We start from the raw sequence: 18,113 nt of genomic DNA, 5'->3' as shown, positions 1-18,113 counted from the left end.
TCCTCTCCCCCCACCCCCAGACTCATTCCTCCCCCTCTGCAGGGTGATTAGAGGCAGGCCGGCCTCATGTACATCCTGGGGTGTCTGCAGGGCAGAGAGGCTGGCGGTGAAGCACATGGCGTCAGCCCAAAACCTTGTCACAGATATTATCAGTGGGACTTTGGGAGCAGTCATAGGGTCTGTGGGGCAGGATGGAGGGTGTGGACAGAGCTGTGTGTGGAGAGCCCAGCTGGGGCTAGCAGGGTCTGTGGGGCGGGACAGGGGTGGAGAGCCCAGCCGAGGGTAGCAGGGTCTGTGGGGCGGGACAGGGATGGAGAGCCCAGCCGGGGATAGCAGGGTCTGTGGGGCGGGACAGGGGTGGAGAGCCCAGCCGAGGGTAGCAGGGTCTGTGGGGCGGGACAGGGGTGGAGAGCCCAGCCGAGGGTAGCAGGGTCTGTGGGGCGGGACAGGGGTGGAGAGCCCAGCCGGGGGTAGCAGGGTCTGTGGGGCGGGACAGGGGTGGAGAGCCCAGCCGGGGGTAGCAGGGTCTGTGAGGCGGGACAGGGGTGGAGAGCCCAGCCGGGGGTAGCAGAGTCTGTGGGGCAGGACAGGGGTGGAGAGCCCAGCCGGGGGTAGCAGGGTCTGTGGGGCGGGACAGGGGTGGAGAGCCCAGCCGGGGGTAGCAGGGTCTGTGGGGCGGGACAGGGGTGGAGAGCCCAGCCGAGGGTAGCAGGGTCTGTGAGGCGGGACAGGGGTGGAGAGCCAAGCCGGGGGTAGCAGGGTCTGTGAGGCAGGACAGGGGTGGAGAGCCCAGCCGGGGGTAGCAGGGTCTGTGAGGCGGGACAGGGGTGGAGAGCCCAGCCGGGGGTAGCAGAGTCTGTGGGGCGGGACAGGGGTGGAGAGCCCAGCCGGGGGTAGCAGGGTCTGTGGGGCGGGACAGGGGTGGAGAGCCCAGCCGGGGGTAGCAGGGTCTGTGAGGCGGGACAGGGGTGGAGAGCCCAGCCGGGGGTAGCAGAGTCTGTGGGGCAGGACAGGGGTGGAGAGCCAAGCCGGGGGTAGCAGGGTCTGTGGGGCGGGACTGGGATGAAGAGCCCAGCCGGGGGTAGCAGGGTCTGTGGAGCAGGACTGGCACACCCATGCCTGGTGACTGCTGGGCAGAGCCGCTTGGCATATGTCCCCCACCCACTCAGCCTCTGCCCCAGTTGGGCCAGCACAGGGCCCAGTCTGGGGCTGTTGGCAAGGGTGCCGCAGGCCGTGCTGTGCTGCGTGGCAGGCTTCGGGCAGCAGCAGGATGTGTGCAGCTCAGACCATGCCATGGCACTGCACCACAGGCAGTGTGTGCGCGCACGCTGGGGCCGAGTGGGGCTGGCACCTGGGGGCCCTGGCAGCTGCAGCCCGTGGCTTGGCAGTGCGGGAATGGAGGGTGCTTGCGCCTCTCCGTGTGGACACCCACAGCTTCCTGGGATGGCAGAGGGCCTCTCTGGTGTGCCCCTGAGATTCTCCAGCTGCTGCTGCCTGCCCCCTTAGTCCCTGTGTGGCCCAGCCAGCTCTCTGGTCCCCTCCTGACGGCACTCTGCCTGGGGCTCGCAGCCCTGAGCGGGGGGTGCTCCCTGACCCCCACTGCATTGCTGGCTTCTGCCTGGTCCCCTGTCACTGTTGTGCAACCAGGAGGTAAGGTCGTTGCCTGGCAACAGCCCCGGCCTGTCCCCCATGGGGGTTGCTGCATTGAGGGAGTGGGGGAATGGACCCCAAGTTCTCCCCCCTTCAGTCCTGTCACGTGCGGTCCCACGCGGCCTCTGGGGCAGCCCCTCCCCCCACCTGCCAGGGGATGGCTCCAGAGCCTTCCCTGCGAGGACCATTCTGACCCCAGACAGTGTCCGTGGGTGGGGGCCAGCGTTTGGGGGCACCATGCTCCCTGTGGCATGGCGCAGGCCCAGCCGTGCCCCATTTCCTGCTGCCGCTTCCAGGCGGCGTGGCAGGGGCTCCTGGTGTGTGTTCTGCCGTGGGGTGGGGCGTGAGCTGGGCGGGCAGGGGGCAGGCCGTAGGGGTCGCACTGGGGCTTGGGGAGCGGCGCGTGCGCTAGCTGCGGGGGTTGGCTGACCCAGGGTGAGCATGGGGGCCTGTGCCTGCGGAGCGTGCCGTAGTGGTGCCCATGGATGGCATGGAGAAGGGCTGTGGGGCGGGAGTTGGCTGTTAGGATAGGTGCGGGTTGAAGGTGGGTTATTTTGGGGGATATCTCTGGGGCACAGTGGGAGGGCCCTGAAAGCTGCTGCGGGCAGGTGGGCAGAAAGAGCCCGGGGCCGCAGACCCCCGTGTGATGTGGGGTGTTAGATGGGGGGGCGTTTCTTGGTAGGTTTTGCGTGTGGTCAGCCCCAGTTGGGTACGCAGGAGTTGGGGGTGCATTTGGCATCCCTGGGCTAGCTCTGGGGTGACTTGGAGGAGCTGAGGAGTGGGATGGGGGAATTTGGGGCGGGGTTGCTGGCCAGGCAGGGCCTTGTGGGGGTTCTCAGGCGCTTTGGGGGGTGGCTAGTGGCAAGGGGGCTTGTCGAGTCTCTGGCTGTTGGGAGGGTCAGGAAAATCTGTGGGTGGGTCTGAAGGGGGCTCTTGTGCTGGGCTGGGCCGGCAGGGTGCCGGGGAGCTGTGGGCGGAGTGGCAGGGAGTCTGTGGGACTGGCTGAGGGAAGTGGAAAGAGCCAGGCTGGGAAAGGAGTCCCAGGGCACGGTGTGCAGCGTGGGGAGAGGTTGGCTGGTCTGGGGGGGCTCCCAGGGTCTCTGGGGTCTGGGTCCAGTTGGAGGGGGGCTGAGGTCTGTAGGACTGGGAGAGTTACAGCGGGGGTGGGGAGAGGCCTGTAGCGCTATGGGGGGTGGCGATGACGGCTGGGTCGGTTGATGTGCTGGGGGCAGGGTTGGTAACCTTGCAGGGGGCTGTGGCGGGGGCAAGGTGTTTCCCAGGTCTCTGCTCTGTGCGCTCAGGCGCAGTGTGGGGAGCCCTTTCCTGGCCCCAGTCTGTGTGTTGGCGAGGGGGCAGTGCTGTGGCGCAGTGGGTGAGGGCTTGCCCACACTGGAACCTTTCGGTTTCTCTGGGGTTGCCCTGAACTCCCCTTGCTGTTTCCCTGCTCTGTGTGTGTGTCTGGTTCCCCTTGCGGGTGGCTTATGGCAAGGGGGGGTTGGACCAATGGGGGGGACCTTTTGTTTCTGTGGGGTGGGAACAGGTCTGCTGCTATGTGACTTGGGGTGTGTGGTGGTTTGGGGGTTCCTGCTCTCTGGGACTCTGGTCTGGCCATGTGGCTGGGGAGAGAAGATTCTGAGGTGTAGGAGATTGCTCCCTTCTGTCTCTGCTGGGGAGTCGGGGGGATACGTAGGACATGGGAGAGCCAGCTGGGGGCCATGAGGCAGGATTAAGGGGCAGAGTATGGCCTGTGGGGGGCCATGAGGTGGGATTAAGGGGCAGAGCTGGGCTGGCAGGGCTGTGGGGCAGGATTAAGGGCCAGAGTTTGGCCTGTGGGGGGCCATGAGGTGGGATTAAGGGGCACCGCTGGGCTGTCAGGGCTGTGGGGCAGGATTAAGGGTCAGAGTTTGGCCTGTGGGGGGCCATGAGGTGGGATTAAGGGGCACCGCTGGGCTGTCAGGGCTGTGGGGCAGGATTAAGGGCCAGAGTTTGGCCTGTAGGGGGCCATGAGGTGGGATTAAGGGGCAGAGCTGGGCTGTGGGGCAGGATTAAGGGCCAGAGTTTGGGCTGTGGGGGGCCATGAGGCAGGATTAAGGGGCAGAGCTGGGCTGTCAGGGCTGTGGGGCAGGATTAAGGGCCAGAGTTTGGCCTGTGGGGGGCCATGAGGTGAGATTAAGGGGCAGAGCTGGGCTGTCAGGGCTGTGGGGCAGGATTAAGGGCCAGAGTTTGGCCTGTGGGGGGCCATGAGGCAGGATTAAGGGGCAGAGCTGGGCTGTCAGGGCTGTGGGGCAGGATTAAGGGCCAGAGTTTGGCCTGTGGGGGGCCATGAGGTGGGATTAAGGGCCAGAGTTTGGCCTGTGGGGGGCCATGAGGTGGGATTAAGGGGCAGAGCTGGGCTGTCAGGGCTGTGGGGCAGGATTAAGGGCCAGAGTTTGGCCTGTGGGGGGCCATGAGGTGAGATTAAGGGGCAGAGCTGGGCTGTCAGGGCTGTGGGGCAGGATTAAGGGCCAGAGTTTGGCCTGTGGGGGGCCATGAGGTGGGATTAAGGGGCAGAGCTGGGCTGTCAGGGCTGTGGGGCAGGATTAAGGGCCAGAGTTTGGCCTGTGGGGGGCCATGAGGTGGGATTAAGGGCCAGAGTTTGGCCTGTGGGGGGCCATGAGGTGGGATTAAGGGGCACCGCTGGGCTGTCAGGGCTGTGGGGCAGGATTAAGGGGCAGAGTTTGGCCTGTGGGGGGCCATGAGATGGGATTAAGGGGCAGAGCTGGGCTGTCAGGGCTGTGGGGCAGGATTAAGGGCCAGAGTTTGGCCTGTGGGGGGCCATGAGATGGGATTAAGGGGCAGAGCTGGGCTGTCAGGGCTGTGGGGCAGGATTAAGGGCCAGAGTTTGGCCTGTGGGGGGCCATGAGGCAGGATTAAGGGGCAGAGCTGGGCTGTCAGGGCTGTGGGGCAGGATTAAGGGCCAGAGTTTGGCCTGTGGGGGGCCATGAGGCAGGATTAAGGGGCACCGCTGGGCTGTCAGGGCTGTGGGGCAGGATTAAGGGCCAGAGTTTGGCCTGTGGGGGGCCATGAGGCAGGATTAAGGGGCAGAGCTGGGTTGTCAGGGCTGTGGGGCAGGATTAAGGGCCAGAGTTTGGCCTGTGGGGGGCCATGAGGCGGGATTAAGGGGCAGAGCTGGGCTGTCAGGGCTGTGGGGCAGGATTAAGGGCCAGAGTTTGGCCTGTGGGGGGCCATGAGGTGAGATTAAGGGGCAGAGCTGGGCTGTCAGGGCTGTGGGGCAGGATTAAGGGCCAGAGTTTGGCCTGTGGGGGGCCATGAGGCGGGATTAAGGGGCACCGCTGGGCTGGCAGGGCTGTGGGGCAGGATTAAGGGCCAGAGTTTGGCCTGTGGGGGGCCATGAGGCGAGATTAAGGGGCAGAGCTGGGCTGTCAGGGCTGTGGGGCAGGATTAAGGGCCAGAGTTTGGCCTGTGGGGGGCCATGAGGCAGGATTAAGGGGCAGAGCTGGGCTGTCAGGGCTGTGGGGCAGGATTAAGGGCCAGAGTTTGGCCTGTGGGGGGCCATGAGGCAGGATTAAGGGGCACCGCTGGGCTGGCAGGGGACCGTGCGGCAGGGCTGGGATGGTGGGAGCCATTGGGCAGATGTGAGGGGGGGCCTGTTCGCGGGGAGCCAGGGATTGAAATCCTGGTGGTGTCCCGTCCAGTAACCCTCCTCCCCTGTCTGTCCCTCACAGCCAGACCCAGACCTCTACTCTCCGGTCTCCGTGAGGCCTGGCCCCGCCTGGCGTGACCCGCGGAGGTCCCCGCCACCACGCTCGTTGGGGAGGGGACCCCAAGCCCCTCCCCACCGGGACAGCCCCCTGCACCGCCTGCCACCATGGCTGACCCCATCATGGACCTGTTCGACGACCCCAGCCTGTTCGGCCTGGACTCCCTGGCGGACGAAGGCTTCGCCCAGGTGCCGCCCGACCCCATTGAAGAGGCGTTGGGCCTGTCGGGGGCACTGGATCCCTCCCAGCCCCCGCCGGCCCCGGCCCCAGAGCCTGCCCAGCCAGAGACACTGCAGGGGCAGCCCAGCTCCCCCCAGCCGGAGCCTCCACCTCCAGGGCTTCCCCAGGGGCAGGAGCTGCTGAGTCAGGGGAACCCGTTTATGGGAGTGTCCGGTACCAGCACTGCCGGAGCAATCTCCTCCTCCGTTGGGGGGCAGCTGGTGCCACAGGCTGCGGCCCCCCTGTCGGCCCCCAAAATTGTCATCTTAAAGGCCCCGGCGGGCGGCTCGGTGACGGGGGCCCACGTGGCTCAGGCCCAGCCGCTAGGGGCGGCCAACGGAGGCAAGGTGACCTTCGCCAAGGTCCTGACAGGCACCCCGCTGCGCCCCGGCGTCTCCATTGTCTCCAGCAACACCGTGTTGGCCGCCAAGGTGGCCCCCTCCGGCGGCCCCACCACCGTGCACCGGCTAGTCCAGCCCGGCCGGCCCGTCAAGCAGCTGGTGCTGCAGCCCGTAAAAAGCGCAGCAGGGGCGCCGGGGGCTGCAGGCGGCGCGCCCCTGAAACCTGCCGTCACCTTGACGTCCGCCCCTCCGCAGGTAAGGGGGCTGAGTCCAGCAGAACAGGGGCGCGGCGTGTCCCTCGGCACTGGGCGGCTGGTGTCCCAACCCCATGCCCACGGGCGGGGGCCAAAGTGGGCGGTGCCCAGGGCCAGGTGATCCACCCGCGGTTCCGTTCTCCCCGCGCCAGGCGGCACTGAGGGTGGGGCGACTCGGGGGTCGGCTGGGCTGTGCTGCTCACCCCCGCTGCTGTCTCCCCCGCAGGGCGAGTCGAAGCGCATCACCCTGGTGCTCCAGCAGCCGCAGGGCGGGAGCGGCCCCCCTGGGCAGCGCCACGTGGTGCTGGGCAATCTGCCGGGGAAGATTGTGCTGCAGGGGAACCAGCTGGCGGCGCTGAGCCAGGCCAAGGGGGCGCCAGGCCAGCCGGCCAAGGTGGTGACTATCCAGCTGCAGGTGCAGCAGCCCCCGGGGGGGCCGGCTGGGGGGCCACAGAAGATCCAGCTGCTGCAGCAGGCCCCACTGGTGGGGGCCTCGGGGCAGCAGGGCCCGTTGACGGTCTCCTCCATGCAGCAGGCCCAGGTGGTGGGCAGCCCTGGGCAGAGGCTCACGGTGCCGCTCAAGGTCGTGCTGCAGCCACAGGTGAGCTGGGGGCTGAGGCCTGCTTGGGGGGGCGGGGGAGCCTGGGGGGGGGGGGTCTGGCTTCCGACCCAGGCCTGGGGTTATTGGGGGGCCTGCCTTCCCCACAGGGCAGCTCCAGAGCTCTGTCTATGAAGGGAGCTGGGGAGGGGGTGTATCTAGGGTCTGGTTGTGACATGATTTCTCCCCCCCCTCCCCCCCCGCCCCCCGTCCACTGCCTTCCAGCTGGGGCAGGAGAGGGGGTGAGGTCCCATGGCCGACTTCCCCAGGCTTCCCTATCCTGGGGCAGGGGTGATGGTCCCGCTCTCCCCCAGGCCGGCTCGTCCCAGGGCGGCTCCCCGGGGGCGGTGGGGCAGGTGTGATGGTCCCGCTCTCCCCCCAGGCCGGCTTGTCCCAGGGCGGCTCCGGGCAGGTATGATGGTCCCGCTCTCCCCCCAGGCCGGCTCCTCGCAGGGCGGCTCGCCCGGGCTCTCGGTGGTGAAGGTGCTGAGCAGCAGCGAGGTGGCGGCGCTGTCTGGCCACGGCGTGCGGGGCGGCTCGGAGGAGACCCGCAAGCTGGAGCACCAGAAGAAGCAGGAGAAGGCGAACCGCATCGTGGCGGAGGCCATCGCCCGGGCCCGGGCCCGGGGGGAGCAGAACATCCCTCGCGTGCTGAACGAGGATGAGCTGCCCAGCGTGCGGCCTGAGGAGGAGGGCGAGCGCAAGCGGCGGCGCCGAGGCGGGGGCGAGCGCGGGGGGCCCAAGGAGGAGAGGCCTCGCAAGGGCCGGGGCCAGGGGGGCTCCGGCAAGACCAAAGGGCGTGGCAAGACCAGGTGAGACACTCCCCAGCTTGGAGACGCAGCAAGCTCAGGATTGGATGCTGGAGACTCTCCCCATCTTTCCCAGCGCTGCCCAACTTCCCTGGCCTCTCTGGTCCTGCCTGGCCCTGGGGGTGCAGGTGGCTGGTCTCTGGTGAGGTGGAGCTGGGGGCGGGGGGAGGGACAGACGCTCGGTTTTCCCCATGAAGTGTGAACCCAGCCCCCCTCACTCTGCCTGTCTTCCCCCCTCCCCCAACCAGCACTATCACCCCCGTGGTGGGCAAGAAGCGGAAGCGGACGGCCTCCTCCGATAACTCCGACACCGAGGCCATGCCAGCTCCGTCCCCCCGCCAGGAGGAGGAGAGCAGCGTCCAGGTGAGGCGAGGTGTCCGGTGCAAATGGAGGGGCCCTGGACACACCCCTTTGTGTGTGTGGGGGGGTCTGCCCCATAGCTCCGCAACCTCTTAGGTGTGTGGGGTGCAGTGTCTGTCCTGGGGTGTCTCTAACGTGCTCCCCTTCCCCCAGAAGCGTCGCTCCAACCGGCAGGTGAAGCGGAAGAAATACACCGAGGACTTGGACATCAAGATCACGGACGACGAGGAGGATGAGGAGCTGGATGTGACGGGGCCGGTGCGGCCCGAGCAGCTCCCCATACCCCAGCCCCCTGTCCCGGAACCAGAGGGGGAGACCCTGCCGTCGATGCAGTTCTTTGTGGTGAGCCCTCCCCCCGCCTGCCTGGGCCCCGAATCGCTGCTGCCCACACCTGCCCTCATGCGAAACGCAGACCCCTGTGGAGGTGGGGAGCCTGTGGCTGGGGCAGGGTTCCCTGTAAGACGAGCACTTGGGCAGCCACCCAGGAGAGATTCTCAGGCCACCCCGCAGATTAGCATGTGCCAGTATGGGTGGTGCATGTCGGCACGCACCTCACACTGCTTCGTGCACTATTCCATGGGTGGTGCACGTCGGCACGCACCTCACACACTGCTTCGTGCACTATTCCATGGGTGGTGCACGTCGGCACGCACCTCACACACTGCTTCGTGCACTATTCCATGGGTGGTGCACGTCGGCACGCACCTCACACACTGCTTCGTGCACTATTCCACGGGTGGTGCACGTCGGCACACACCTCACACTGCTTCGTGCACTATTCCACGGGTGGTGCACGTCGGCACGCACCTCACACTGCTTCGTGCACTATTCCACACGTGCCAGTATGGGTGGTGCATGTCGGCACGCACCTCACACACTGCTTCGTGCACTATTCCATGGGTGGTGCACGTCGGCACGCACCTCACACACTGCTTCGTGCACTATTCCATGGGTGGTGCACGTCGGCACACACCTCACACTGCTTCGTGCACTATTCCACGGGTGGTGCACGTCGGCACGCACCTCACACTGCTTCGTGCACTATTCCACGGGTGGTGCACGTCGGCACGCACCTCACACAGTGCTTCGTGCACTATTCCACGGGTGGTGCACGTCGGCACGCACCTCACACTGCTTCGTGCACTATTCCACACGTGCCAGTATGGGTGGTGCATGTCGGCACGCACCTCACACACTGCTTCGTGCACTATTCCATGGGTGGTGCACGTCGGCACGCACCTCACACTGCTTCGTGCACTATTCCATGGGTGGTGCACGTCGGCACGCACCTCACACAGTGCTTCGTGCACTATTCCACGGGTGGTGCACGTCGGCACGCACCTCACACTGCTTCGTGCACTATTCCACACGTGCCAGTATGGGTGGTGCATGTCGGCACGCACCTCACACACTGCTTCGTGCACTATTCCATGGGTGGTGCACGTCGGCATGCACCTCACACACTGCTTCGTGCACTATTCCATGGGTGGTGCACGTCGGCATGCACCTCACACTGCTTCGTGCACTATTCCACACGTGCCAGTATGGGTGGTGCATGTCGGCACGCACCTCACACTGCTTCGTGCACTATTCCACACGTGCCAGTATGGGTGGTGCATGTCGGCACGCACCTCACACTGCTTCGTGCACTATTCCACACGTGCCAGTATGGGTGGTGCACGTCGGCACGCACCTCACACTGCTTCGTGCATTATTCCACGCATGCCAGTATGGGTGGTGCACGTCGGCACGCACCTCACACTGCTTCGTGCACTATTCCACGCGTGGCTGTACGGGTGGTGCACGTCGGCCCTCACCCCACACTTTGCTTCGTGCACTATTCCACACGTGCCTGTACTGGTGGTGCACGTCGGCCCTCACCCCACACTTTGCTTCGTGCACTATTCCATGCGTGCCAGTAGTAGTGGTGCACGACGGCACGCACCCCACACTTTGCTTCGTGCACTATTCCACGCGTGCCAGTAGTAGTGGTACACGTCGGCACGCACCCCACACTTTGCTTCGTGCACTATTCCACACGTGCCTGTACTGGTGGTGCACGTCGGCCCTCACCCCACACTTTGCTTCGTGCGCTTTTCCACACGTGGCTGGAACACGCTAGACAGAAGGCTGGTTGGGACTGCAGTGGCGGGGGACAGGGCGTGGAAGGGGAAAGGCTCCCGCTGTGTATAACCCCCTCCGCAATCCCCCCTCAGGAGAACCCCAGCGAGGAGGACGCTGCCATTGTGGACAAGGTGCTGTCCATGCGGGTGGTGAAGAAGGAGGTGAGTGCACGGGGGGCAGAGCTTGGGGTCTGTCTCCTCTGGGGGGCACGGGCTGTAGTATGGCCGGGGGGAGGGGCGGGCAGTTCGAGGCTGGGGGGCAGGGTGTTAGCCGCGCTAATTCCTCCCTCTCTCTGCAGCTCCCCTCGGGGCAGTTCACGGAAGCGGAGGAATTCTTTGTCAAATACAAGAACTAGTAGGTGTCGTGCCCTTCCTCATGGCGTCTGGGCGCGGTGCCCACTCTGAGCCCAGGTCCCCACCTGCCCCGGGGTGATGCGGGGAGGAGCAGCTGCGCTTCCCCTGCCGGCGCCTGAGGGGCAGCAGATGGGTCTGTGCTGTTAGGTGCCCCAGCCCTGGGGGAAGGGGCTCTGGGGTGGACATTTACCCCCCTCCCTGCTATCGCTGCAGCGCCCTCCGCCCAAAGGGCGGGACCGTTTCTGGCCTGGGCTCTCCAGACCTCAGAGGAGCTCCGTGTCTCAGCCCCCACCTCAGGCAGGCGCTACCCAGTGGGGCATTGCACGCGCCTTCCGTGTGGCCTGTCTGCAGGCTGGCTGGGGCGCCCGTCGGCTCTGCTCTTCATATCGTGTGAGACCCCTCAGCACCGTAACTGCGTGAGGTCATTTTCCCCTGAGGAAATGGCAGGTTTTCACGGCCGCGAGACGCTCTGATTTTTGGCGTTTTGTTTCACAGGAGACTCCAAAGTTCCCACTTCTGTTCAGATTCAGAGGGTGCAAAATCCCTGGTGTCGGGGTTTTCGGAGGCGGAATTTGAACTCGTTTCGGGCTAGGGCTGATACCGCTGGTGGGCAGGGTTCCCTGTAAGATGAGCACTTGGATGGCCACCCAGGAGAGAGTCCAGAGCCGGCCAGCAGATTAGCAGAGCACCCCGGCCAGCAGCATGTGTTTGTGCTGGTGGTGCACATGCACCAGTGCAAAGAACAAAATTCATTCAGCACATAGACAAATGTAGAGAGAGCACTGCTAGCGGGATGGGTCTGTCTAACTGCTCTGCCCTTCTGCAGCTCGTATTTGCACTGCGAATGGGCCACCATCGCCCAGCTGGAGAAGGACAAGCGAATCCACCAGAAACTCAAGCGTTTCAAGACCAAGATGACACAGATGCGGCACTTCTTCCACGAGGTACCCGGTGGCGGGGAACCACTGGGTCTGGGAAGCAGTGATGCTTCTTGGGGGTACCCAGGGCTGTGTGGCCCCTGGCTATCCCCGTCTGTGCCTGCCACGCAGCTGTCTCCAAGGGGTGGGGGAGCCACGGGGTCCCGCCCTCCCAGCTGCAGCTGGAGGGGACTCTGGCAGCAGGTCACAGAAGGGTTATTAGTCGACAGGGACACCGCGTACGACAGACTTGCCAGCACAGGAACCAGAAGCAGTTGGTGCAATCCATCTTGGGCAGGAGGGGGCCCAGAGTCAAGGGCCTTGGCCCCCAGGCCGGGGGACACGCTCACACACCCAGCAGCTCATCTCCCTTTGCAGCCAGCCCTGCCTCTGGCCTTTGTCCTGCTTCCTGGGCTGAAGGGGTCACCTGGTCACATACCCCCTCCCAGGCTCAGCTGTTGTGCACATAAGGGGGAAACTGACACCTCCGCTCCCTTCTCCATCTAGACAGTGGTGCAGTGCCCAGGGAAACTGAGGCACCCACCCACGAGGTTACTGCAGGATGGTAGAAATCCCATGCACCGTAACACCGTGAACAGAGCTAATTCAGTCCCGCACTTCGTGTCCTCCCTCTGCACCCAGAGCGCCCCCTGGGCCTGGCTCCTTCCCTGCAGCAGGGCAGGGCTGTGAGGGTGGGAGCTGGGGCCAGGACAGGAGGTGTGGGGGAGTCCCAGCCCCCGGGGAGACTGGAGAGCGGGGAGGAGCCTGACAAATGTCTCTCCTCCCCAGGATGAGGAACCCTTTAACCCCGACTACGTGGAGGTGGACCGGATCCTGGACGAGTCCCACAGTATCGATAAGGACAACGGAGAGGTGAGCGGATGGGGGGGGCTGGGACAGTGAGGTGGGGAAGAGGCGGAGGCAGCTCCCCTGGAAGTTTGCAGATGATACCAAACTGGGTGGGGTTGCAACTTCTTTGGAGGATAGGGACATAATTCAAAATGACCTTAGCAAGTTAGAGAAATGGTCAGAGGTAAACAGGATGAGGTTTAATAAAGAGAAATGCAAAGTGCTCCACTTAGGAAGGAACAATCAGTTCCATACATACAAGATGGGAAGCGACTGTCTAGGAAGGAGCATGGCGGAAAGGGATCTAGGGGTCATAGTGGACCACAAGTTGAATATGAGTCAACAGTGTGATGCTGTTGCAAAAAAAGCAAATATGATTCTAGGTTGTATCAACAGGTGTGTTGTAAGCAAAACTCGTGAAGTCATTCTGCCGCTCTACTCTGCACTAGTTAGGCCTCAGCTGGAGTACTGTGTCCAGTTCTGGGCGCCACATTTCAAGAAAGATGTGGAGAAATTGGAAAGGGTACAGAGAAGAGCGACAAGAATGATTAAAGGTCTAGAGAACATGACCTATGAAGCCAGGCTTCATGAACTGGGCTTGTTTAGTTTGGAAAAAAGAAGATTAAGGGGGGACATGATAGCGGTTTTCAAATATCTAAAAGGATGTCACAAGGAGGAAGGAGAAAATTTGTTCCTCTTGGTTTCTGAGGACAGGACAAGGAGTAATGGGCTTAAAGTGCAGCAGGGGAGGTTTAGATTGGACATTAGGAAAAAATTCCTAACTGTCAGGGTGGTCAAATATTGGAATAAATTGCCAAGGGAGGTGGTGGAATCTCCCTCTCTGGAGATATTTAAGAACAGGTTAGATAGACATCTGTCAGGGATGGTGTAGGTTGAGCTTGGTCCTGCCTTGAAGGCGGGGGGCTGGACTCGATGACCTCTCGAGGTCCCTTCCAGTCCTATTATTCTATGATTCTACACTGGCCCCTTTTCCCGCAGGGGCATGTTAATTTCAGCGATCGTAATAGGGAAATGCGCGGGGGATTTAAATATCCCCCGTGGCATTTAAATAAAAATGTCCGCCGCTTTTTTCCGGCTTTTAGAAAAGCCGGAAAAGAGCGTCTACACTGGCCCCGATCCTCCGGAAAAAGCGCCCTTTTCCGGAGGATCTTATTCCTACTTCGAAGTAGGAATAAGAGATCCTCCGGAAAAGGGCTTTTTCCGGAGGATCGGGGCCAGTGTAGACGCTCTTTTCCGGCTTTTCTAAAAGCCGGAAAAAAGCGGCGGACATTTTTATTTAAATGCCACGGGGGATATTTAAATCCCCCGCGCATTTCCCTATTACGATCGCTGAAATTAACATGCCCCTTCCGGAAAAGGGGCCAGTGTAGACGTAGCCCTGATGTTTGGGCGGCTGAGCTGAGCAGGGCGGGGGGGGCTGGGACAGTGAGGTGGGGAAGAGGCGGAGGCAGCTCCCCTGATGTGTGGGCGGCTGGTGGGCTTGGAGCTCTCCCGGGGCTGGGAACAGGCGCCGGTGGGGACCCCCAGCCCGTCCCGGCACATGGCCCTGGCCGGGTGTGCAGGGCCGGCGGGAGCCCCTGGTGACGGCCTGTCCCTGCAGCCGGTGATCTACTACCTGGTCAAGTGGTGCTCCCTGCCCTACGAGGACAGCACCTGGGAGCTCAAGGAGGACGTGGACGAGGGGAAGGTCCGTGAGTTCAAACGGATCCAGGCCCGGCACCCGGAGCTCAAACGCGTGGTGAGTGACAGCCCCTGGCTCCGCCCCCAGTCCCCAGCTCTGCACCTCTCCCTCAGAGCCAATTGCAGCCGGGCCCTGAGTTGAGGGGTAGGAGAGTGACAGCCCCCAGCTCTGCCCCGATTGGCTAAAGCTGGTTGTGTCTGGGCCCCTAATCGCTGTGGCCCCGCCCCCTACCCTGGCTCCTCCCCCACCCCAGACCCCTCCGGGGCCTGCACCCCAATTCCCAGCACTGCAGGGCGGGTAAGGGCTGCAACTTCTTGGCAACGCCCCTCCCCCCAGGCTCGCCCCCAGGCTGTCTCCTGGAAGAAACTGGAGCTCTCCCACGAGTACAAGAACCGCAACCAGCTGCGGGAGTATCAGCTGGAAGGGGTCAACTGGCTGCTCTTCAACTGGTACAACAGGTGAGCGGGGGCAGGGGCAGGGAGGGGGCGGGGCCGGGGACAGGGAGGCAGGAAAGGGGGCGGGGCAGGGAGGCAGGAAAGGGGGTGGGGCCGGGGGCAGGGAGGCAGGAAAGGGGGCGGGGCAGCGAGGCAGGGAGGCAGGAAAGGGGGCGGGGCCAGGGCCGGGAGGCAGGAAAGGGGGCGGGGCAGGGAGGCAGGAAAGGGGGCGAGGCAGGGAGGCAGGAAAGGGGGCGGGGGGGCGGGGCAGCGAGGCAGGGAGGCAGGAAAGGGGGCAGGGCCGGGAGGCAGGGAGGCAGGAAAGGGGGCGGGGCCAGGTGAGACGCTCCCTGCAGTCGGCAGTACAGGGCATTGAGCCCCGATCCCCCCCCGCAGGCAGAACTGCATCCTGGCGGACGAGATGGGGCTGGGGAAGACGATCCAGTCCATCGCCTTCCTGCAGGAGGTTTACAACGTGGGCATCCGGGGCCCCTTCCTGGTCATCGCCCCGCTCTCCACCATCACCAACTGGGAGCGGGAGTTCAACACCTGGACCGAGATGAACAGCATCGTCTACCACGGCAGCCTGGCCTCCCGCCAGATGATCCAGCAGTACGAGATGTACTGCAAGGACTCCCGGGTACGGGGCTAACCTGCAGGGGGTGGGCGCCCCCACACAGACACGTGCTGCAGGGACTCCTGGGGGCGGGGGCGGGGTGCAGTGGGGGTGGGTCTGGGCACCCCAACACGTGCTACAGGGACTCCTGGGGGCGGGGGCGGGGTGCAGTGGGGGTGGGTCTGGGCACCCCCCACACGTGCTGCAGGGACTCCCAGGGGTGGGGCGGGGTGCAGTGGGGGTGGGTCTGGGCACCCCCCACACGTGCTGCAGGGACTCCCAGGGGTGGGGCGGGGTGCAGTGGGGGGTGGGTCTGGGCACCCCCCACACGTGCTGCAGGGACTCCCAGGGGTGGGGCGGGGTGCAGTGGGGGGTGGGTCTGGGCACCCCCCACACGTGCTGCAGGGACTCCCAGGGGTGGGGCGGGGTGCAGTGGGGGTGGGTCTGGGCACCCCCCACACGTGCTGCAGGGACTCCCAGGTGCGAGGGCCGGCGCACGCACACCCACACCCTCTAGTAGTGCTGGGACTCCCAGGGAAGGGACGGGACAGGCACCGGCATAAACGTGCCTAAGTTCACTGCAGGGACTTCCGGGTGACTAGCCACGGAGGCATGGGACAGTCACGCACACTGCTCTGCAGCACAGATGCCCGGAGGGGGGGCTCACACGATGGGGAGATGGACAGGCGTGCAGTGCAGGGACTCCCGGGTGACTAGCCACGGAGGCGTGGGACAGTCACGCACACTGCTCTGCAGCACAGATGCCCGGAGGGGGGGCTCACACGATGGGGAGATGGACAGGCGTGCAGTGCAGGGACTCCCGGGTGACTAGCCACGGAGGCATGGGACGGTCACGCACACTGCTCTGCAGCACAGATGCCCGGAGGGGGGGCTCACACGATGGGGAGATGGACAGGCGTGCAGTGCAGGGACTCCCGGGTGACTAGCCACGGAGGCGTGGGACAGTCACGCACACTGCTATGCAGCACAGATGCCCGGACGGGGGGCTCACACGACGGGGAGATGGACAGGCGTGCACTGCAGGGACTCTCGGGTGACTAGCCACGGAGGCGTGGGACGGTCACGCACACTGCTCTGCAGCACACATGCCCGGAGGGGGGCTCACACGACGGGGAGATGGACAGGCGTGCAGTGCAGGGACTCCCGGGTGACTAGCCACGGAGGCGTGGGACGGTCACGCACACTGCTCTGCAGCACAGATGCCCGGAGGGGGGCTCACACGATGGGGAGATGGACAGGCGTGCAGTGCAGGGACTCCCGGGTGACTAGCCACGGAGGCGTGGGACGGTCACGCACACTGCTCTGCAGCACACATGCCCGGAGGGGGGCTCACACGATGGGGAGATGGACAGGCGTGCAGTGCAGGGACTCCCGGGTGACTAGCCACGGAGGCATGGGACGGTCACGCACACTGCTCTGCAGCACACATGCCCGGAGGGGGGCTCACACGATGGGGAGATGGACAGGCGTGCAGTGCAGGGACTCCCGGGTGACTAGCCACGGAGGCGTGGGACGGTCACGCACACTGCTCTGCAGCACACATGCCCGGAGGGGGGGCTCACACGATGGGGAGATGGACAGGCGTGCAGTGCAGGGACTCCCGGGTGACTAGCCACGGAGGCGTGGGACGGTCACGCACACTGCTCTGCAGCACACATGCCCGGAGGGGGGGCTCACACGATGGGGAGATGGACAGGCGTGCAGTGCAGGGACTCCCGGGTGACTAGCCACGGAGGCGTGGGACGGTCACGCACACTGCTCTGCAGCACACATGCCCGGAGGGGGGCTCACACGATGGGGAGATGGACAGGCGTGCAGTGCAGGGACTCCCGGGTGACTAGCCACGGAGGCGTGGGACGGTCACGCACACTGCTCTGCAGCACACATGCCCGGAGGGGGGCTCACACGATGGGGAGATGGACAGGCGTGCAGTGCAGGGACTCCCGGGTGACTAGCCACGGAGGCGTGGGACGGTCACGCACACTGCTCTGCAGCACAGATGCCCGGAGGGGGGCTCACACGACGGGGAGATGGACAGGCGTGCAGTGCAGGGACTCCCGGGTGACTAGCCACGGAGGCGTGGGACAGTCACGCACACTGCTATGCAGCACACATGCCCGGAGGGGGGCTCACACGATGGGGAGATGGACAGGCGTGCAGTGCAGGGACTCCCGGGTGACTAGCCACGGAGGCGTGGGACAGTCACGCACACTGCTCTGCAGCACACATGCCCGGAGGGGGGCTCACACGATGGGGAGATGGACAGGCGTGCAGTGCAGGGACTCCCGGGTGACTAGCCACGGAGGCGTGGGACAGTCACGCACACTGCTCTGCAGCACAGATGCCCGGAGGGGGGCTCACACGATGGGGAGATGGACAGGCGTGCAGTGCAGGGACTCCCGGGTGACTAGCCACGGAGGCGTGGGACGGTCACGCACACTGCTCTGCAGCACACATGCCCGGAGGGGGGCTCACACGATGGGGAGATGGACAGGCGTGCAGTGCAGGGACTCCCGGGTGACTAGCCACGGAGGCATGGGACGGTCACGCACACTGCTCTGCAGCACACATGCCCGGAGGGGGGCTCACACGATGGGGAGATGGACAGGCGTGCAGTGCAGGGACTCCCGGGTGACTAGCCACGGAGGCATGGGACGGTCACGCACACTGCTCTGCAGCACACATGCCCGGAGGGGGGCTCACACGATGGGGAGATGGACAGGCGTGCAGTGCAGGGACTCCCGGGTGACTAGCCACGGAGGCATGGGACGGTCACGCACACTGCTCTGCAGCACACATGCCCGGAGGGGGGCTCACACGATGGGGAGATGGACAGGCGTGCAGTGCAGGGACTCCCGGGTGACTAGCCACGGAGGCATGGGACGGTCACGCACACTGCTCTGCAGCACAGATGCCCGGAGGGGGGCTCACACGATGGGGAGATGGACAGGCGTGCAGTGCAGGGACTCCCGGGTGACTAGCCACGGAGGCATGGGACGGTCCTGCGTGTGCAGTGCAGGGACTCCCGGGTGCGAGCTGCTCATGGCAGGAAGAGCCCCGCGGGGGGGGGGGGGGAGGGGGGCTGGAGCATTGCCTGGTCCCCCC

The 18,113-nt window shown here is 64.7% G+C and overlaps 1 protein-coding gene across 5 annotated transcripts in view; it reads left to right on the top strand.

Annotated features, from left to right (window-relative positions):
• CHD8 (chromodomain helicase DNA binding protein 8) overlaps positions 1 to 18,113 on the top strand; it is a 42,841-nt gene that overhangs the window by 1,324 nt on the left and 23,404 nt on the right. For 4 of the 5 annotated variants that reach the window (XM_089774086.1, XM_089774085.1, XM_089774088.1 and 1 more), the window contains exons 2-13: positions 5,376 to 6,226; positions 6,452 to 6,826; positions 7,262 to 7,635; positions 7,881 to 7,995; positions 8,146 to 8,334; positions 10,209 to 10,277; positions 10,415 to 10,470; positions 11,296 to 11,413; positions 12,176 to 12,259; positions 13,857 to 13,994; positions 14,274 to 14,395; positions 14,768 to 15,011. In XM_089774086.1, coding sequence (XP_089630212.1) covers positions 5,519 to 6,226; positions 6,452 to 6,826; positions 7,262 to 7,635; positions 7,881 to 7,995; positions 8,146 to 8,334; positions 10,209 to 10,277; positions 10,415 to 10,470; positions 11,296 to 11,413; positions 12,176 to 12,259; positions 13,857 to 13,994; positions 14,274 to 14,395; positions 14,768 to 15,011 — 2,592 coding nt within the window. In that variant the 5' untranslated portion in view covers positions 5,376 to 5,518. The remainder of the gene's footprint in view (positions 1 to 5,375; positions 6,227 to 6,451; positions 6,827 to 7,261; positions 7,636 to 7,880; positions 7,996 to 8,145; positions 8,335 to 10,208; positions 10,278 to 10,414; positions 10,471 to 11,295; positions 11,414 to 12,175; positions 12,260 to 13,856; positions 13,995 to 14,273; positions 14,396 to 14,767; positions 15,012 to 18,113) is intronic. The other variant, XM_089774089.1, reaches the window with a different exon arrangement.

The sequence above is a fragment of the Pelodiscus sinensis genome, chromosome 30 (genome assembly GCF_052426305.1).
Source record: "Pelodiscus sinensis isolate ZL-2025 chromosome 30, ASM5242630v1, whole genome shotgun sequence".
NCBI classification, from domain to species: domain Eukaryota; kingdom Metazoa; phylum Chordata; order Testudines; family Trionychidae; genus Pelodiscus; species Pelodiscus sinensis.
The sequence above is the reverse complement of the archived record's forward strand: the minus strand, read 5'-3'. Positions and strand labels throughout refer to the sequence as shown.